Raw genomic sequence first — 22,498 nt, 5'->3', positions numbered from 1 at the left:
CCTGAATTTAAAACAGTCCATAGGACTTCCTTGAAAGAAGAAGAATGAAGAATCTATGATGGGTTTGTGGTATACATGTTTTTCGGGTGCTAGCCTGGAATCAGTTATGATATTCACAAAGGTCAGCTCAAATTCATACTAATAATAGTAAAGCATTTTGTAAGTGTTTATTTATATAGCATGGAATGCCCACACAGCATATTAAACACATCAAACGTTCTCTGGGCCTCTGCCCAAAAGACTTTACATTCAAATTCACAGAAATACAATATACGGATCACATTTCAAGGATGAGCAGATTCAGAGATCACCGTATTTTTGTATCCCAATGAAAATGAAACCCAAGTAAAGGCTAGAGTGTGGCTGTAAACTGGTGGATTGACTTGGGTTATGTGTACACAGCAGTGTTATTTCTGAATAAGCTATTTTGGAAGATGTATTCAAGATTATCTTATTTCAAAATAGAGCCGCTACATACAAAATGCCTTTTGAAATAGTGTGTCTGCACACAATTATTGAAATAGAGCCATTGGATGCACTATGGCTTATTTCCAAATTGGCTCTATTCCCTGTCTACACAGCTCCTATTTTGAAATATCTATTTCAAAAACGGTGCTAGTCCTCGTACAATGGCCACATCTACATTATCCTCCCTTTCAAAAGGGGTATGTAAATACAGCAGTTTGAAAAGAAAAGCTTGGAAATAAGCGTGCTTTCAAAAACAGGATTTCTTTTTGAAGGAACTCTGTCTATATGGCTAGTTTGCAATTTGAAAGCAGCACTTTTGACACTTCAGGTGGCTACTGTTATGCAAATGAGGCACTGAACATTCATATCAGCACCTCATTAGCATTTTTGAATTAATACTAGTGGCTGGTATTTCTAAATAACTTTGCTGTGTAGACATTGGTGGGAGCTCCAAGAGACACTGGAGTTGGTGGCAAAACTCCCAATGAGTTCAGGTGGGCCAGTATTTCACTCCTTGCACCTGAGGCAATACATTTCCTGAAGCACTGGGTGAGTGCCTGCAATAAGGACATTTGTTTTTAGCGTAGTACAGTATGTGCATCTCTCCATCCCCTGCTAGCCAGTGATGAAGGAATGATTAAATTCTATTGCTCCACTGAGCAATACAGTCCCCCCATCCTTTTACTCTAAAGGGGTAGTAAAGAGCTGTGCTTAGGGAAGTTAAGTGGGGTACAGTGTACCTTTCTTCCTCATCACCAAGCATCTTTTATATGCCCACACAGAGCAATGCACTATTTAGAAGAAAGAGGGTGAAATCTGAAAGCTGTAAGGTAAAATTCTGCCCCACTGGAATCAATTGGAGTTTTGTAGTTGACTTGAATGGGTCTAGGATTTCACCAATAAAAGATAAATCACTACCATGCTAGTGAGGTTGAAGTTTTGAACCTGATCTCAGACACGCAAAGAAATTGATTTTACAAATTTTAATTTTAACTTTTACATCAAATTAAGAGCCTCAGTTAGGAAAAATGGAATTTTCATGCTGGATACAGTAAGAATGTACAGAAAAGCTTTCTCATTTCAAATATCTATTCACTAGCATATTGTATACTCTATAATGTAATTATGCAATGGAGCACAGACTGAATTAGGCTATGGAAACAAAGAAATATTCTGTTTCTTAAGTCTGAAAAGGTTTGGAAAAGGACTGTTTATAGTAAATCAGAACTTCAAATGAAACATTAAATTTGTATGAATGCTTATGTGACAAGACGGTCAACAATGAAGGCAAGTCCTTTGAGATCTAGATTGTGGCTTTAAAAACGTAAGTGAACTGATTGTCGCTGTATTTCATAAATGAAAAATATGGCATACAATTTTATAAATTTTTACTGTAACAAGCATTTTAACTAAGCTTTCCTGTAACTGATATAAAAAGCCAATGAAAGTGTGTAAAGACCAAATGAAATCAGATATTTTTCGGTGCCCTTGCTCTCCTAAGACAGATAAAGTATTACTGTATACAGGCTAGATCTATGAAGAGAGGAATATTTAAGGTGAGCAAGGTGACAATGTATAATGGATTACATGAAGTTCTAACCCAGGTAAAAGTATCAGAAGCTGAAAAACTGTATGTTTTACCTGATTGTATACAGTCTGAAGACTTGCAAATACCATCTGAAAAAAAAAGGGGCAGAAATTCAAATTCTTAATTTCCATTTGAAAATCTTAAGGTACACTATGCTAAATGTTAATTTCAGTGCTACTGTCATTTCAGAATTGATTTTAAAGGCAATGCAGAGACCGAATACCACTAAAATTGTAATTAATTAAGGGCCTGATCAGTGAAAACGCTCATAAAATTGAATATAATGTTAACTACAATGTCCTTTTGACACCAGTGGGATACTCATAATTATTAGTGTTTCAACGGGCAACCAGGTGGTTTCAGGATCAGGCCATAAGATTGGTAACATCCTCATTGAATTATGGTCATGCACTTCTTTTGATCCTTGTGGTGGAATTCCTTTTGATAGCAGTGGGAGCTGTATAGCAAATTAAGAGCCTCAGGTAGAAAGAATGGAGTTTTCATACTGGACACAGTAAGAGTGTACAGAAAAGATTTCTCATTTCAAATATCTATTCACAAGCATATTGTATAGTCTATAATGTAATTATGCAATGGACCACAGATTGTATATTACTGAATTAGGCTATGGGAGCAAAGAAATATTCTGTTTCTTAAAGCTGAAATGGTTGGAACAGGACTGTTTATAATAAAACAGAACTTCAAATGAAATATTAAATTTGTATGAATGCTCTCTTGTGACTTATTTATGGTTAGCTGCCAATAAATGGCAATTGTTACTCAGCTAATTTTATAAAATATATTTTATATGATTAAAAAGTAAATCATACTAGTGACAAACAATTAAATTCTTGGCTGAGCTTCCGTAAGTCAAATATAAAATATTTTTTATTTTATTAGCTAAATAATACTATAATTAGCAATATACATACACTGGAACATACTGAAATTTTAACATAGCATTTGAGACAACCTCACTTCAGTGATTTTTATCTTATTCTCTCAGGTTCATTCTACTCCTGAAAATATTTTTTGCAGAATATTAACAACTTTAACATTCAAATAGCAAATAGATGAGCATCCACCTACCATCATATGTTGCGTAGAGAGCTATCATTGTGATAGATACAATAGTTAGGAGAATCACTACAACAACTAGCCCTATCTCGAGGGCACTCCAGCGCAGTTTTTTCTTTGGTTTCGGAGTGTTCATTTCAGTTATATCCATCTGGCTTTCTGACTTGCCCATAACCTAGATTCTGAAAAGCAAAAAGCCAGATTCATTGAGATAAATGAATCATATTTCTTAAATACATCCAGCCATTTAGTGCATCAGCTACTAGGATGTTTTCCATGGTCAGCTTTAGCAAAAGAGGGAAAAAAGAGATTGGGTTGTTTACAGATCTGAGTAGCATGTTAGTCATTAAACTATAACTACACAGCTGTTTTTCCACTCACAGTTCACAGCCAGTTCTCCTTTCACATGTACAAGCCACCAAAAAGGAAAGAACACAAACCCATGCTTGGTTTTAACACTTAGCCAGGTGATTTAATCATACAGCTTGGTACAAGAGTTCACAGGAAAGCAAAAGGCAACTGTTACTGTTTGAATAAAAATTAACTTAACATTCCAAACTTTGATCTAATGCCAAAGGTCAAATATGTTGTTTTTGCCTCAGGGCATATTTAAAAATTATTTCAGTAATTAAATATTGAAGTGTTGAGGCTCTGACTGAACAGAAGGGAGAAAAATGGGCTTTGTTCTGGAGTCAGTCCCACTCCCATTGAAGTTAGCGGAAGTCTTTATGTTAATGTTAAAAGGAATAGGATCAGGACCCTGGATCTAACATTAGATGGGTGCATTAGGAGTACCTCCAATGAAGACAGATAAAATGAGTGGAAGTGAGATCAGAGTGTGTGCAGGTAGAAGGGTATGACTGTGGCTACAGACCTTTCATTTGTATTTCTTTCAAGACAGTTTTTGGTTTTACCTCTTACAGTACTTCTATCTTATATCCACTCATTGACTACTTATTTGAATATTGTCATTCACGTATGGCCCATTCATTCCCTCTGCTTCTGCACTATTGGGTCAAATTGTCCTTGATGCAGAGTAATCCGCTCTGCCACCACAGAATAGAAACTCTTGACAGTTTGAATTCATAGTTTCCGTGAGATTGTTTCCTCATCGGTTAGACTTAACCACGGCTCTTTCTGCTCTGCAGGGAAGAATACTGAATTTCCACCAGTGGGAATGGTGGAAATCCTCAAAATCTCCGGGTTCATTCCCAAAAGTAATCAGCCAAGGGCACAGCAGTAAGTCAGTGCCTTCACGTCCTCCTGCCTCCTTCTTCATATCCAGAGGGACCCACCTGGGACATCTGGCTCAGTGACCCTCTTTCCTACCATCCAGTCAGGAACAATAGCAGGTGGCAATCTCCTCAGCCTCTTGACATCATCATTCAGTCAGCTGTGGGAGTCTGTCTATTTGTTTGTTTGCTGTTGGTGTTTGGTTCTGCTTCACCTCTGTCATCCATAATCATTCAGCTGCTCAGCTGCACTCCCTTCCCCACACACATTACAGCTCTCACTCATTCCCACTCTTTCAGATCTCTGATCTCTTCCTCTTTTCCTTTTAATTTCAAGATCTCTCCATCCCAAAATTAACCCTCAGCAACTAGCACTTATAAATAACAAGCAGCCCTGTAGCACCTTAAAGACTAACACATTTATTAGGTTATCAGTTTTCCTAGGTAAGTGGGTCTTACTCACGAAAGCTCGTGACCTAATACATTTGTTAGGGGTGCTACAAGACTGCTTGTTGTTTGTGAAGCTCCAGACTAAAACAGCTACCCTTCTGATCATGTTTATAAATTAATAAATAAAAAGTAAGTAAAAAGAATTCAGCAACCTGGAGCTAACTGGATATGCCCTTGTCCCCTTGCCCTGGTCACTTTGTGTTAATGTTCCCTAGCTCTTCATCTCTTTTAGACTGTAGGATCTCCTGTGTAGGTTCAGCATTGAGCTCTGTGGGCTCTGGGGCCCTGAGCCCACCAGGGGCATTTGGGGACTACAGTCATAACAATAACAATACATAAATGAACAGGATAATGTGTCTTCCCATTGTCTCCTAGTTCTACGTGCAGTTCCCAGACATCACTGTGGTTATAGGCTCTCCTGACACACAGATGTTCATTTAATTAAGGCTTTGGATGTCGAAGTGTGATCCATGGCCACCTTGAAAGTGGGCCATAGACTCAGGACCTCCTCATCTGCCCCACAGCAGGCAGCCTATGCTGGTTCTCCAGACCTGCAGCCCCCCCCTTATGTTATAGCTATGCTTCAATGTTTCAATGCCCCAATATACTAATATGAATAATTTTGCATTTAAGGTATTTAGAGATAAGCAGATTTTGTCATCATGGGTGGTTGGCGGGTGGTCCATGGAAAGGTTTGCATTGAGTATGGTGGGCCCTGGGCCAAAAAGTTTGAGAACCACTGCTTTAAATGACAGTTCCGGAACCACAAAGCAGTGATGCATAGGTCTTCCATAGGTGCAGAAGAGACTGGAACCCTGCGTAGCTTGTCTAGCCTCTCCCTTTCCAAACATACAGGCCATGTCTACACGTCCCCTCCCTTTCGGAAAGAGCATTTAAATGACACAGCTCAGAACTGATTAATGAAGTGATGATATAAATATACAGCGCCTCATCAGTATAATGGCAGCCAGTCGCACTTCGAAAGTGCTGCTTTCTAAACGCAAACTGGCTTTGTAGACACAGGTGCTTTGTAATAAACCCCAGACTTTGAAATTCCCTTATACCCAATTCGTCTTGGGAGTAAGGAAATTTCGAAATCTGGGGTTTATTTCCAAGCAACTTCATCTACACAGCCAGTTTGCATTTTGAAAGCAGCACTTTTCAAGAGCAACTGGCCATTTTTATGCTAATAAGACACTGAATATTCATAGCAGCGCCTCATTAACCAGTTCTGATCCGTGTCATTTATATGTCCCTTCTGAAAGAGAGGGGCATGTGTAGACACGGCCATAAGCTACATGTACATTACAGAGATCTTTTGAAAGAAACCCTTTCAGATCTCCTCCAAAAGAACCTCTTTAAAAAGAGTGCGTCCACACACAAAAAAGTGAATCAAAAGAGTGATCTGTTCTTTTGAAAGAGAGTGTCCCCACAGCCCCAGCTCTTTGGAAAGAATGGGCCAGGGATCAAAAAATCATGTTCCTGCCGAGTGTCTACATGTTTTCTTTCAAAAGAAGCTTTCAAAAAAAAAGGCATGCTGCCTGAAATGCGAGTGGAAGAGCACTTTGGAAAGGAGTACTGCATTCTTTCAATTTACTTATGTAAGAATGCTTTTTGTGTGTAGATGCTGTGCAGGATCTTTTGAAAGAGCCCCCTTCTTTCAAAAACTCTTTCGAAAGAACTTGCTAAGGTAGACACAGGAATAGAGACTTCTGGAGCCCTAACTCTAAGTCCATAGGGGACCCTGTTTTGCTGTGAATTACAGTCTTTTCATCAAATAAGTAACAGCTTTGTACACAGAAGAGTGGCAAGGTGTACATAGGGAATTTATACATAGGAATGAGAACTGCAAGCACCGGGGCCTACATTAAACTGTGAAACCTAAATTCACAAATAAAAATAGAAAGCATTTTAAAAGTTATTCTGTTGCACCTCCATAGACAGTAAGCATCAAGTATATTTCTTTATACTCAGAGCTAACCAATGCCCCAAAACTTTCCGAACACACTCATCCTAAATAAGAATATGGTTCACTCTTCTGATTTTGAAAGTGTTTCTTAATGCTCTGGAAATGCAGCTCTTCAGAGCTACAAGAAATACATCATCTTTCATGTGCAAATGTGTTTCTTGCAGTCAGTAACTTTTTCCTGGTGAACTAGTCTTTCTGTTGCTGCAGGAAAGTTCTTATTTAAAGACATCCCACTGATTTGTTCTTTTAGTCCTTTGTAAAACCTATAAGTCTGCATTAAAGAACACCTAGTAAAAGCCTCTTTATGCATTAATTGCAGACACAACAAAAGCCTAGGAGCAATTTAAGCAGATATGAATTTAGGTATTATAGTTTCATTGTGTTTTTTTCAGTGCCCCTGTGAGCCCCTACCAGCTGCCCACTAAACCTTAGACAAAACAGACAACCATAATTATTGTGACTGACTGCAGCCTTGGTGACACAGTGAGTTAATGCATTAGCTTTTCATTTCTGGGTGCATTTTTTAAAAACTGACTTCTGAAATGAGCTACATGTTCTCAAACAAGTCTCTAAAGAAATTCATGTGTTTCCCAAAAACACCACAAACTTCCACATGAGTTAAAACTTATGTCCTGAGGATCTGAAGAATAGACACAGCTGGGGTGTTGCAGTAAGGGAGAGAAAGAACTGACAGAGATGAGTAATAAATGCCTTCAGCCAGCACTCAGATAAGCATGAACTCTTGGGTTTGGGCTACTATCTCCTCTACACTCAATCATAGATATGAATGTGATTTTTGAGTAACTATACGTACCTGCAACAGCCTTCACCACTTACAAATGCAATTTGTTTTTAAGTGCAAAGTGAAACACAAAATGTTCATGAAAGCCATACTACTTCGCGCTATGATTTTGTCAGATCCTAAAAGCTATAGTGGCCTCGGTCAAGAAAAGGGATATGAAAATACTATTGACACTTCTGATTATTTAGAAAGTGGCAGTTTGATTGGTTGTGGCTGCCATACCCTACATGCTGTTGTCCATATTTTGCATGAGATATAAAACCAAAATTACCAAAGGTGCATAAACGCAGACAGTTGTAATCCTTTCAGTAGATGACTTCCACAAGAAAAGGCTGTAGGATGTCGCCCTGAACTCTAAGCTGGATCCTGCAGCTAGGAGCTGGATGCACTCAGCATCTGCCTGGTGGTACTAAGTGTCTTGCAGGTTCAAATACATGAAGATTTGATGCGTACATTTTTATGAAAAGTGTAATATCAATTTCTATGGACAAGACATTTTGAAAAAAGTAACCAAATGACCTCCAGGCATAATCACTATTACTGTAAATTGCATTCTAGTCCAATGGAGAAACCCATGGGACTCGAAAATAACATAGGTATGTATGACTTCAGCAGGGACAGAAGTAGCAGAAGGAGAGCTTAACAATACAGATCTAGGCAATGTAAAGTGTATCACATATAAAATTCAAATCACAGTCCAGTGAAGGCTTGTCCACCATAACATCAACATCCATCCCATCAAACCAGACTGTGCTGCAACACGCTACGGGACATGGTCGCTGATAAGTAGCTGTGGCCAGCGAGGTCCGAGAAGTTTAACAAACTGCATTCTCTGCGCCGCTCTCTTCCTCTCCCTCCAGTTGCATCTTCTCCCCGCGCCCTCCTCTTCCTCCTTTCCTCACCTCTGCCTTTCCCACCACCACTCTCCCCTTCTCCCCCTTCCAGCCTTCCCCGCTTCCCCAGCCCCTGTGCCAGGGCCCGGGCCCGGCTCCCGCGGCCAGTCCCTGCCCCTCTCCTTCTCCCGGGACTCACCAGCTGATGTTCGGCGAAGTTCGGCGCTGATGTAAACAGACACATCACCCACCAATGAAAAAGCGAAGGCAGGTTTGGGTGGCCGCGGCTGAGCCGCCGGCGGGCCAGCGCCCGAGGAGGCGGAGAGGGGCACAGGCGCTGGGCTCAGACTCCGGCAGCCGCACGGCCAGCGGTGAGCAGCTGCGGCATCTCCGAGACATCAAAGCCCAGCCGAGCGCTGCCTCCTGCCCGCACCGGCGGCGGCTGCAGAGCCCGGCTTGGCCGGCGGCAACGCACCGGCGCTCGGCTCCCGGCGGCCGGCTCAGCGCAAGGGAGCGCGGGTCCGATGGAGCGGCCCCATTAGGGGTCTCGGGGCGGACGTCGGCCGGGGGCTGGCTCGGGCGTGTGTGAAACGCCCCCAGCCCGTCTACGGAGCGACAGCTGAGCCGGAGCGCCGGCCGCCCCTTCCCTCCCGGGGCGCGCGCGGGGGGTCAGCCCGGGACGTTCCGCTGGACCCGAGCCGGGCGTCCCAGGAGCGCCTGCAGCGCGCGTCGCTTCCCCGCACGCGCTCCCTGGCTTCTTCTCGAGGGGGCCGGAGGCAGGAGCGGCTCTTGGCGCCCAGCAGGGGGCTGGCTACAGCAGTGGCCCTGCACTGAGCTGTTCCCAGGCGTCTCAGCATGGGCACGTTGGGCGCCATCCTGGGTGAAATCCAATGACTGGCTACATAGTTACCGGCAGTAGTTTAATTCCCGTCCCTAAGATGGCAAATGGACAAGGGGGAGATTGGAGATACACAACTCATACAGCTGGAAGTGACCTCGGGAGGTCACCCACGTCCCCTTTCCTAGCAGCCCATATAGGCTGTGTCTACCCTAGCACTCCTCTATATAGGCTGTGTCTACCCTAGCATTCCTCTTTGGAAAGAGGCATGTAAATGAGGGAAATTGAAAATGCAAATGATGTACAGATTTACATATTTGGCACCTCGTTTGCATATTCTTTCGAAAGAGGTTCTTTCAAAGGAAGAAAATCAGTGTAGATGTGGCTGTTTCGAAAGTAAACCCCATCTTTGAAAGAGCTCTTCTTCCTAAAAAAAAAGAAAGTAGGGTTCTTTTGAAGATGGAGATTACTTTCAAAAGAGCCACGTCAACACTGCAGTTCTTCTATGGAAAGAAAAATATGCAAATGAGGTACCAGATAGGTAATTCTGCACCTCATTTGCATTTTTGATTTCCCTCATTTGTGTGCTTCTTTTGAAAGACGAATGCTAGTGTAGAGGTTCACATATTGTTTGAAGGGTGCAAGTGCCAGCTGAAATTTCTGGAGGCTTATAATTTACCAGCTCTGCAAAGGAAAATATCTGCCACCTCAGCAAGGCGACCTTTCTTTAACAGAGAAGGGTGACCATTAAGAACTAAGTTCCTGTCTGCCTTGCACAGCAAACTGTCCTGACCCATCAGTGAGAGGAGGGTGTGCAGCCTGCGATTAGGCAGGACTGCCTGTTAGAAAAATAAGAAGGAACAGAAGTTTGTACAGACTGTGAAGAAAAGCAAAGAAGCATCCCAGGAAGAAAAGAAAAAGGCACAGTCAGAAAGTTAACAAACCTCATTTTCTTCCAGCGGGAATCTAAGTGCAGGGTAATAACAACATTATTCTCTTTTCTGCTGACTTCTTAGTTCAGAAGTCTCAATTTCAACCTTCCTGCATTAAGGTTTCATTCCTGCCACTTTGGTTATTAGAGCCAGCCGTGTGCTTCCACGGCTATCCATCTACTGCCTTAAAATCACCCTTTACATAGTCATAATTCCAACCCTTCTACCCATTAGCCTTCTCACAAATGGTGATGGCAGGCCAGTCATTTAAAATGTGCCTAATTATGTGTTTAGTAGGTTCTCCCTTCGCTCCCCACCCCAACCTCCTGATAGTTAAAGTACAGGAAAGTTCCCAAAGTAAAGGGAAATTAGAGTGATCTGAATTAAAATTTTCAGAATGTTCTGAGGTGAACAAAGGAAGTGCCAATACCTGGGCATTGCAGAGGGAGGGAAATAACTTTAAAAGCTGTTCAAAGGAGGCTAACTGCCCAAGCCTGCCTCCCTTATTTGTTCCTTTGTTTTACAACCCCTAGTTAGGAGGGAGCTGGAAGAGAAGAGATAACTAACTAGTACATATAAGGGTTAATCAGTTGTATAATTGGCAGATCAAATTCTGAAGTTTTTCCTTAGTCTTTATTCATGTAAGAATTCCATATAAAGGCAGTATCCTGCTGAAGAGGTGAGAGCAGAAATAAAAGTTTGGGCTCAGTGGGCCTCATCTTTGGTTAGTGTCAATTTGCCCAGCTCCATTTACTTCTGTAGAACAAAAGGCATTTTTACCAGCTGAGGATCTAGTAGTTCAGTAAAGGGTACCTGTATGACAGGATAGCAAAGAAGACTTCAGGACTGTATTCTCTAATCTTTTTATGTGCTGCACTTTAAGTGATAAAAAACATGCTAATAACTGAAAATTTAAATATGCCACAATGAATCAAAGAAATTACTATATAATGCTTTAATGTGTATGATGTTCTCTCAAATATTTGCGTGCATGACCAAATTCATTTTGTGAATTTGTTCATGTTATTTAAAGAAAAACAAAGAAAAAAACAAGTTTTTGCTGAATAATAGTTCATAATCATTCATAATCCTATCATTTTTGTGTTTTAATAAATCGCTAGTCCTCTCAAATTGTACTCAAGTAGCTAACGCTCCCTTAGGTTGACTGATTTCAATGGGAATAACCACAGGAATAAGGGTTTTCAGGATCAGGCACTAAGCAGTGAACTCGAGTTACTTCTGGATAACTTTCTGAACTTCTAGCACATGACTACAGAGTTGAAGCTGACACATTCAAAGGTGGCAATTTGGTAGTCAAAGACAATACTGTATGCCACTTACAAAATCAAAGAGTGGAAATACTGTAGTATTAATAGAATGGAACATTGCCATTGAATTAATGTCTCTGAGTTGAAAAATAAGTTTCTGTGCCAGCTTGTTTGTCTAAAGCAGATCTGATGGCAGTCCTTCATTCCAGTGACATAATCTCTTCAAATGAAGAGGTTATAGAAATGTGCTTCTCCTGAAACTTTACTTCCCATTAGTCCCCACCCCCACAAAAATTTCAAGTCAATATCTAATTTTTCAGCCATCTAACTGCTGCATCTTCAAGCGTAATAAGATGTTGCAGTCCATCATCCAATCTTCTAAAGGCACACTCCGTCACATTTGACTATCTGCAGCAATGCCCTGTACTCACACTATGAAGCTTGGGCTAAGACAAATTTCTGGATAGCGTGAGCCGCTATACTTATTCTAATCAGCAGCCTGATAAGCTTTGTACAGGATATGCCTCCCAGATTGCAAACTAGACTTCTGAAGTTTCGTTGGCATGCCCATCTTTCTATCCCAAAGTTGCTGCCACTCCACAAGTCATAACCACAGGCCGTGAGACATTGCTGTTCGTCTGAGAAAAATGTTGGGTCTGCAGCACTGGACATGAATACATGAATGGGCACCACAAAAGGATATTTCAAAGTCAGTTGTGGAAAGTTAGCAGGAACTGGAGGTGGGAAGATCTTGTGGGAGATGCATGTTACTTATTTGCGTGTATTGGAACCATTGCCAGTCCTTGTGTGCAGCAGGTGGTTTCATCTGTCCTATCCCTCCATGCAGTTTTAAGGGTGATGGCAGCTCATCAAAGTTTTGGGGGACCTATATGAGATGTTAATAAGTGTCTGAGGCCAGGTCTACAGTAGGAGGCAAAATCAATTTTAGATATGCAAATTCAAGGCAGGGGTGTAACTATGGGGCTGTCTGCTCCCCTGCCCCTCTGCTATGACTTTTGTGGATGGGGAACTGACAGACTCCAGAAGGAGGACCTAGGGGAGCTCCCAATGTGTGGCAGTAATCTGCCCCAAAACCACCTCCTGGCTCTCTGTTTTTATTAACAATCTCACATTTATTATGAGAGTATTGAATTCCTGGTAGACCATAATTGCCTCTGAAAGCCACCCAGTGACACACTGTCAGTCATAGCCTCTAGGGCTTGATGCCTTCAGTGCTGGCTGAGGTAATTCACGGAAAATTTGTTAGAAGTAATTTATATTGGTTGCATAAATCAAATCTAACTCAGCCAATTTACTGAAAAACCACCCATTAAGCTTTCCAAAAATTGTGCTGGGCCTTCTGTAAGCTGTTTCTTGTTAGTACCCACAGGAGGTGGTCAAAGATGGCTGATGTTGAGGCTTCAGCAAAGCTTCCGGTACCTTTTATTTTATAGCCACTAGTGGCAGCAACACAGGAGAAAAGACAACATAGCTTGAGGAGCTGTTGTCCATTAGTATTTGCTGCGGGTGGTAGAGGAGTTGTGGGCCAGTGATTAATGCCCATTCTATTGGACTGTCTCCATCTGCCTTGTTGTCAGGGTATCCCCAATTGACGTGATGGGAACTGAAGTCACCAATGTAGATGGAAGCATTTGGAAAGATGGGCAGAGCAGGGACTGCCACTTAACTGAGGGAATGTTTGCAGACACTGATCAAAATAAATTAATTCACTTTTTGACAACCATTCTGTAATGTCACGTGGACCAGATTTCAATGTAGTGACAGTGCACAGCCCTTTCCTAACATAAGATGTCATCCCATACAGCTTGTTTTCGTGATAAGCCTTGACAGCATAGCCTGGAACTGAAAGTCGCACATCAATGGTTCTGTGTCTCCTGAAGAAAGATTATGTGCTCAAGATTTGTAGCTAGGTGGAGGATAATGTCTCTTATCACCACCTAAATCACCTCAACATTGTAATGTAGCATCTTGAGAACTAACTATCCCTAGTGTTGGGCTTTGCAGGCCTGGATCAGAAAGGGGTCCCAGTGGAGGACAATTCATTTGGGATCTTTGTTTAGAGCATAAGCTTGTGTTCCGCATTTTGCCTACTTCTGTATCAACTAATACTACTCATAGTAATGTGCTTCCAGTACTATCCATAATAGAAAGGTACATTTTACTGTATAATCAGAACAAATTTCATCACAAAAGCTCAATGTGAAGTCAATGGAAACTAGCTGGTCAATTCATTCAATATTGTTTTTGACTCATATAACTAGTTGAGCAACAGTGAGGTAAGGTACGCCCTGAGTGATATCGTACAAAATCAGTAACCATTTAAAATGGTCATGAGGTAATGTTGAAAAAAGTTGATACGTTATCTTTGAACACTCGTCATTTTGGTGAGATCTAATGCCCACCCTTAATATTTAAATTATACTACAAAATACTACATTAGAGGAACTTTAGGTCAAAAAGACAAGCACTCAAAAGTTAGGAAAGGCAAGAATTAGGGTTTCCTGGACTGCCACCTCTCAGGTCCTGTCTGCAGTGCCACAGCAATCTGCATCAGCCAAAAACAGCTATTGCAAGGAAAGTCCTGCTTAGCCCTTGCATTCCCAAGATGAAGTAAGCTCAGTGCAGATAGAAAAATAAAATAATGTGTCTGCTAATCTCCAACAAATCTCCACTGAGTCTGTGGAAACAGATTTTTCAGGGGCTTATCACTCGTCCAGATTTATGTGAATTTCCATGGGGGCAGCAAAAGTCACAACCCTGCCATCATGTCAACTCCTCCCCCTTACCACTAGCCAAATTACAAATGTTTACTCTAAAGTTTGGAGGTATGTGATGGGGTGCACCAACCCTGCACTGGGACTGCAAGGCTTAACCTGTTCACCTAGCTGAGGAGCCCCACCCCTTCAGCTCTGCATGGCATGCTCCAGATGGAGGCCAGGTATAAAGGCCTGTAGAGGCACCACAGAGTGGGGAGATATAGAGAACACAGCATGAAAAAGTTGTGTAGGAAGTAATCCAGGGGAAGAGCTCAATGTGAGTGCTACTGAGCAGGTGATAGGCAACCTTGCATCGACAGGGCCCTGGGTTGGGGTCTGCTGGAGAGGGTGAGGTTGGGTTCCCTTAACCCACCACCACCTCTCTTGGGTTGTTAACCTACACCTTGTGTCACTGACTTTGGCTGCTAGGCATCACTGCCCTGTGCAAGGGGGCTTTGTTATTGACTCTGGCTGCACATTACGGTCTCCAGGAGATGGATGTACTAACACTGCAACAAGATACTAGAAATTCCCAATAAAACAGTTGTAAGTTTTTTTTAAATGAGCAAAACAACATGTTCCCTAACTTCATTCTAAGAAATAGCAGAACTATTTTAGATGAAAGTTGCATAAAATAACATATAATAAATAAAAGTCAACTTAATGCAGTCACCTGGATGGATATTTTTAGTTGAAGTGATTAAAGGTTGACACAGTTATAAACAACTGAAAATAAGTTCTCATAATGGAAATTGTCAGGCAAATAGTCGTTGCTGGTCGCCTATAGTAATAACAATTTTGGGTACTTATCTAGCATTTTCCACTTGAATCTCTCAAAACATTCTGTGAGTATTAATAAAGTAAGCTCAGTGACATAGGTTATTATTATAATTACACTATTGTCTGCATTTTACAGAAGTGGAAACTGAGACAAAGGTTAAAATGTTTGTCTAAGGTCACACAATCCGAAGAAGAGTTTGGAGCTGAATTTCATTTCCTAACTTCCCATATTCTGTTTTTGAGCTACAAAACTATGCTTCCTAAATGATCACTCTCCACTCCCAAAGTTAGGGACTTATTTTTTCAGTAAGAAGCTATCAGCCCACTCAGATAATTCTTTCCCTGCTGTCCCCAGCACTACAGCTTCTTTTAATTGACGTCTATTTATTTATTTACATCCAGAATTTCTGTCTTCTTAGACTTTAATTCAACTCCAGGCTAGTGACAGTACAGTCTCCTATGATATCATATAATTTAATTTCTCCCCTATTGTATCTAAACAAGTCTGTGGTATGATTATTTTGCTTGGTATTATTTATTTAAGAAGATGATTTCCTCCAAATGACAGTGTAAAGCAAGGCAGGTTTAACACTGTCTTTTTTGGCATGAGAGCCTTGATTAAATCTCTCAGCTTCAGCAGCAGAGGAATCCTCCAGGAGGGTGACCGAGCTGGTGATGTTTGTTTTAAAATAGATTGTGAATCCATGGTTCTAGGTTCACCATATAAAAGGTTCAGAATACCTTTCTTTGCATTTCATAACATTACAGAATGATTGGGTTATAATCCCTGGATTCTGAAGAGATAACAGCTTTCAAAAGTGTTTTTTTTTAAATTTTTAACTATTCAGGCTTAAGAAGTAGAGGTCTGCGAATCCCTCCAGGGTTGGTGTGAATATGTTGATAACGTTTTATATCATAACTGAGTCAGATGAGTTAGCAATCCCTGAAGTATGAAAAGATTTTATTGCAAACATGTCTGGTTAGCCCTATGTTAGAATCTCACTGTAAACCCACAAACAAAGTTTGAGTTAACAGGGGGGTTCATTGTGAGTAAAAGTTGGACTAGTGACTGTGCTGGAAAATAAGATTGTATGTGTTTATTGGAAGACAACACAAAGACCTTTTATTTTGTGAGACAAGGAAGCAAATTAAATATAGATAGTAAGTGACATACACACTTTCCATGTGGGGAAGAGGAGACATGACAGTGCGTGAGCATAATATAAATGCAGTAAAACAGAGAAGGGGAAAGCGAGTACTGTGGGAGATTGTAGTAATAAGGGCAGCAGGCAGATAGACTGATAACCTTGAAGGCAGGTGCTGGTGATCAGATTAGAGCTGGTCTGTCTTTGGGGATCATTTTGCTACAGGTGACACAAATCAGATTGTCACTCACAGTCACAGTCGCAAAGAGGCACACTCTAGTCCAGATGGAACATAAGAATTCTAGTGATGTTGAAGGATAAGTAAGTATATGGCTATGTCACAAGGGTAGTGTGATTATAACAGTGCTCTTAAGGTGACTGAGCAACACAGGGGCTATGAGAGAAGCATATGTGTGCATCTGCTGAGCACCCAGAACAGACCACTGGAGCTATAGGGAAGGTTGGGCTGGATTGGCACAGACTACATTGGAATTAGCTGAATCAAGATTTTGAGTCAGGAAACTACTCTTTTGCAAAGCCATACAAGTAATACATATAAATAAGCTAAATAGTAATTAGTTTTCATTAACTGATGGAATTAATGTTAATAGCTTACTGACCTAGACCAATGTCTGAAGCTGATCTGAAATAGTTATTTTCTCTCACTTTTTTGTCTGGACAAGCAATGGTAGCTAAACCAAAGCCTAAGAAACGAAGTAATACAGTTTCTTCCTTTCCTTTTAATTGATTACAGTAGATACCAGCATGGGAAGACTTTGGGGTAATGCTATGTGACTTGTCTCAATTCAGAACTGAAATGCACGATAGCTTCAATGTGTCTGTGGACTGAGATGGAGCAAAGAAATTCCTATTCCTCTTTGATAGAGGTTCACAGACTCAAGCAAATTTGTGTGATTCATTGCTAGTTTCAGAATGCAAGCTGGATTTGAGCAAAGGCTCATTTGTCTGGTTTGTGTGTGTGTGTGTGTGTTCTGATCCAAACTGAATATGTTGCATGGCCTGGCTTTTAGTAGGTACTAGTTGGTGAGTATAAGAAAGAAACAAGACAGCTGTCACCAGGTGAGGGAGATTACAGTGAGACTGAATCCTTGCAATTCTGGTATGTGAGTTGAATGATCTGGGCCTGAATCACTGGAAATATTTTAGTTATACAGTAGCTTTGTTCAGGGTGAGCTGGGATTATAGCTCTTCTTGCAACTGGGGGTTGATTTTTTCAGAGGTTGTGAAGTTCCAGATGCACTCAAAGGGAATCGCAAATCTGTGAAATGAAACTTGATCTAAGTGTGTAAACTGCAGATGCTGTTGGCTCCTTGCATCATGTATATTGACTTCGTATCTGAAGATTCAGTTATTCAAGGAATCAGGGAAACAGTTTGTGTGATTATCTATTTCAATACAAGTCAATCACATGTTATACTTACTATGTACTCGTGCAACCCTTCTGCCAGAAGGAATTGGCAGCAATCAGGGCTGGTTTCAACATCTAGGGGTTCCTTTTCATCCATCTCACACAGAACCAGCTCAAGCCCCCACCCAGTAGCCTGGGAACATCACACACCCCTGGGCGCCTCAGAGAGGCAATGCTTCCCCACTCACAAGCACAGAGTCTGAGTGTAGAAAAAGACTTTTAATAAAATAGGCAGAAAAGTCAATTAGCATAAGCTTGGGAAAATTATCACACCCAGAGTTCATAATCAATCCTCAAGTAACTGTCCCAGCTCAACTGCATTGAGCAATGTCCTTGGCCTCTCAGGCTCACCAGTCCAATACTGTAAACAGCCAATCCACACACCCAACTTTCTCTGCACCCCCCAATTCAAATGCCCCACTTACAACTTGGTCCAGTCTGTGCAGGCACTGACACCTCATGCTGATGCATTTCCTCATGGAACCTGAGACAATGCCACCTTTGTGCCAGTCTGGCGTTCTGCTTGCTCCTACCAGCCATCCGCTGGTCACGCCATCCTTCCATCCACTGCTTCTCCTACCGGCCACCCGCCAGTCACACCGCCCACCGGCATTGAGTTCCTGCTGGCACACCTTTGCATTCTCAGGCAAATGATTTCTGGGAGACACATTCCTCCCAGCCTTCAGCAGCACAGAGTTCCTGCTGGCACATTCCTTACATCTGCTAGACATGAAAATGTGCTGACAGTGAACTATAAAAGAATAAGCTCTGTGTCGATCTTAAGTCTCATTAATCTAGTAGAGAAGGAAAAAGCTGAAATCTCTCAAGGAGTTTTCTATTGAGGTTTAACAGCACTTGATGGCAAATGAAGCTAAGACTGCGTACAATGAAGAAACTGCCTGTTAAAGGAATGTTGTTTCTACAAAATGCTAGAAGAGATTAAGTTCTAGAAAGCTACCTTGACTCAAGACACAGACAGCCTTGCAAGTTTAGGCTTTATAATGTGCACCATCATATGGTATCTGTTTCAACAGGGAGAGTAATTTTATGTGCTTTTGCAATAAGATTTTTAGTTTAGCTGTTTGGTGTTCACAGCCACTTGTTTAGTATTTTTCTATGCCAGTTCTACCCTGTTATACATTGATTATATGAAATACGAACAGCACTTTGATTTTGTATTTGCTGTTGGTTTGAAGTCTTTAGGTTTGATTTACTATCACTAAATATTAAACTGTACTGTGCACATATTCACTAGCAAACCTGGAGCAGTGACAGTGTGTTTTTGTTATATTAACAGTTTTGGTTGTAGCATACTCTCTCTTGTGTTATATTAACTGGATTTTAAATATTTATCTGGTATATATTAGTCTAGAGATACATAGAGTGTTTCATGCTGTATTACAGTGCACGGCTTATTAAACAGAGTCATGTAGTTTAAGGACAGATCACCTTTTGTATATCACAGGCCACCAACACCAACTAGTACCTGCACTCAGAAAACAAAATGATACCAATGTATTACAGTCCACAGGAGATTAAACTCTTACGTCCCACAAGGAGAGAATAGGAAAGTTCAGGGAATGCATCACGGCCCAAGCCACCACAATGGTAGGTAAATTATTAAATGAGAGATACCCAGATAATAAGTGACCCATGTCCTGCAGAGGAAGGCAAAAAATGCCTCCCAAGATCATTGCCAATCTGTGTTGGAGAAAATTGTTTTCCAAACCCAAGTGACCAAGTTGCATTTGTTCCTAGTTATGCAATGGCTGACTGAGCTTTTATATTGTTTTTCTTCTTCTCTCCCCCTTGCAATTAGAAGCCACTGTTATTTTGATGCTTGGATTCTATCCCTAACTGAAAGCAATGAGATAATGTAGTTAAATTATACCTTAGCTGTCTTGAAAGAATGGATATGTATATTTTTCTTCCCATTTTATTTTGGGTGATAATACTTGACCTTTTGTGCGATCTGATACATTTCAAAATAAATTAAAAAAAATCCTCTTTCTATGATTCCTAATCCTGGTGGATTCTCTAGACCTAATAAATATTATATTCACATTTTGGTAATGTTTAGCAATTTTAAGATCTGAGAGCTACGTGCTGCGAGGCTTTCTCTGACCATGCACTCTCTAGGGGCAGATCTGCTTCTCCTTCCTTCATCTTAATTCAAACTACCAATCAACAAAACCTAGATGCAGGAATAGCTACAATGTTGCTGCCTCCTTAAATGGGCATCTGAAAAAAAAACCCATATCTTTTTTAATATAGGGGTTTGGCAATAACCCATTTGGCTCTGATGATGCAGAAAAAATGTTTTTATTTTGCATTGAACGGCTGAAGAGCTGAATTCAAAGAACAAGCTCTGTAGATTCAGCTTGTCTCAAAATAAAGGCTGGCCCAAGTACATTCTGCTTTTTGTACACCAAAATAATTGGTCATATGGATGGGGGAATGCAGTGGACATTATACACCTGGACTTCAGCAAGATTTTTCATGAAATCTAACATGAAATGCTGAAAAGTGAGCTGGAAAAATGTGGACTTGAAGGAACTATAATTAGGCAGATATATAATTGGTTAACAACAAGAAGTCATGTGGCACCTTATAGACTAACAGATATTTTGGAGCATAAACTTTCATGGGCAAAGACCTGCTTTGTCAGATGCACGCATGATGAAGTGGGTCTTTGCTCTGGAAAGCTTATGCTCCAAAACATCTATTAGTCTGTAAGGTGCCACAGGACTTCTTGTTGTTTTTGAAGATACAGACTAACACAGCTACCTATCTGATAATTGATTAAACAACTGTGAAAAAGAGAAATTATTAATGGAATGTCAGATGGGAAGCAGGTCTGAAGTAGGATTCCGCAGAGATCTGTTCTTGGTATGATATTTAGCATCTTTGTTAATGACCTGGCTGTAGGAATAGACATGCATAATGATCAAATTGGCAGATAGCACAAAACTCTCTCTTTGTGTGCACAAACACATAGGAGGATAGAACTAAAATTCAAAGGGGTCTTGATAAATTGAAGTACTGGGCTATAGACAACAAAATTAAATTCAATAAAGATATATGTAAGGTGCTACGCTTAGGGAAGAGAAGCCAAATACAGGTCGTACCTCTCTAGTCTGGCACTCCCGGTCTGGCAAATCTGTAATCTGGTATGATTTTAGTTAGCCAGCTGACCACTTATCATGGGTGTGGCCAACTTTCTTGTGGTCTCATAAAGGTTGTTGTTGGCCACCACTCCTGGCTGTCAGTGTTCTGTGCTCTTATTTAGCTGTCATTTATCCCTAAATGTCTTCAAAGAGCCTAGTAAGCAAGGGAAGTGTTAGTAATGCTGCTAGACAATATTGATCTCCTGTGGTCCAGCAAATTCTCTTGTTCAACACTGGTCAGGTCTTGAGGGTGCTGGACTAGAGAGGTTCAACATGTACACAAATGCAGATGAGGAATAAATGGCTTGGCAGCAGCATTCCTGACCAGGATCTAGAGTTGTGGATCACAATCTCACTATGAGTCAGCAATGTGATATTACAAAAATAGCAAATGCACTTTTAGGCTGCTTTAATAGAACCATAACTTGCAAGTCACAGGAAGTGATAGTACCACCCTACTCGACACTGGTTAGCCCTCAGCTGACATACTGTGACACCACATATGGAAAGGATTGAAAGAGTGGAAAGGATATGGGGATAAGCATGCCTGCAGTGAAAGGCTGTGGCTGGGTGGGAGGCAGCAAAGCATTGATAACTATCCTCTGAGTATGGTCTTTGGCGATCTGCTCTGTGCAGTAGTCAGCAAGAAAAACCTCAGTCTTTTTAACTCACTCCTCAAAATGCTGTCAGATTTTCTTCTTCTCTTTGTAAAGGTTAATACTGAGAGCATAATATAGACAGGAATTTACTGCCTCTGTATTACAGAGTTACTACACTATCCCTTTTAATGGGTTAGATCCTAATCCTTAGACTGTGATCAACTTTTTTGACTTACCAAAATCATAACTCTCACTCTGTGGTGTTTATTTCTTTCAAGTGAGATACATGTTATTTTATCAGTCTAGCCTGGCCCCTGGGCAAGGCATGGGAGGCCCTGCTCTGCACCCCAGGAAGGGGCATGGCTTTGGGTAGAAGGGGTGTCACTGGGGCAGCCAGTCCCTGGGGTAGCTCAGACCATGGCACACCTCTCCTAGCCTTCAGTGCTGCCGAGAGCATGGTGCATGGTGCTCCAGCAGCGAATTAAAGAGCTTCAGGCTCTGACCTCGGATGCTGTCAGCTGGGAGCTCCAGGCCCTTTCGTATTGCTGGGCCCCAGGGCAACTGTCACATTTGCTCTCCTGGCGCTGGGCGTGTTAGCCTGAGAAAAGTATCAAGACAATTGATCCCTGTTAATATCTTTATTAGAAGCCACTTGGTAAACACTGCGAAGGAGGAAAATTACATCTGTACTGTGGATTCAGACTTGCTTTTAACAAAAAGTTGGACTACAAGTGGCTAATAATCTGATGGCATCAGAGTAATTCAGGAGTAATTCTACTGATGGGAATGATTCACTTGGATTTATTTTCACAGAACCAGAGGGTTGGAAGTGACCACCGGGGTCCTCTAGTCTAACCACCTGAGATGATGCTAGATTCATTGTGCCCAGACTCTCCAAGACAGATACCTACCCAGCCTCAAGTGAAGGAACTTCCACAGTTTCCCTAAGCAGCCTGTTCCATTGTGTGAGCTCTGATGGTGGCAGCAGCAGCATACCTCCCTGTCCTCTCTTTTCTGCACTTCCTGTGTGGACACCCAACTGAAGTGAGAACTGGGCATAGTGGAACCTGGCAGTGTGTGAGATCTGGTGAGCAGCTTGAAGGACTCCTTTGGGTTAACAGAGGTGGCCACTTGCTCTAGCATG

The 22,498-nt window shown here is 41.4% G+C and overlaps 1 protein-coding gene across 3 annotated transcripts in view; it reads right to left on the bottom strand.

Moving 5' to 3' along the window:
* MME (membrane metalloendopeptidase) overlaps positions 1-18,133 on the bottom strand; it is an 85,010-nt gene extending 66,877 nt beyond the window's left edge. The window contains exons 1-3 of one of the 3 annotated variants that reach the window (XM_075004081.1): positions 18,014-18,133; positions 3,146-3,315; positions 2,110-2,145 (exon numbers count right to left, since the gene is read on the bottom strand). In XM_075004081.1, the coding sequence (XP_074860182.1) occupies positions 2,110-2,145; positions 3,146-3,305 (196 nt within the window). In that variant the 5' untranslated portion in view covers positions 3,306-3,315; positions 18,014-18,133. Of the gene's footprint in view, positions 1-2,109; positions 2,146-3,145; positions 3,316-3,514; positions 3,539-8,618; positions 9,226-18,013 lie in introns of those variants that run through there. The other 2 variants (XM_075004080.1, XM_075004082.1) reach the window with 2 other exon arrangements.
* Between the last annotated feature and the right edge of the window lie 4,365 nt (positions 18,134-22,498).

The sequence above is a fragment of the Carettochelys insculpta genome, chromosome 10 (genome assembly GCF_033958435.1).
Source record: "Carettochelys insculpta isolate YL-2023 chromosome 10, ASM3395843v1, whole genome shotgun sequence".
Lineage (NCBI taxonomy): Eukaryota > Metazoa > Chordata > Testudines > Carettochelyidae > Carettochelys > Carettochelys insculpta.
The sequence above is the reverse complement of the archived record's forward strand: the minus strand, read 5'-3'. Positions and strand labels throughout refer to the sequence as shown.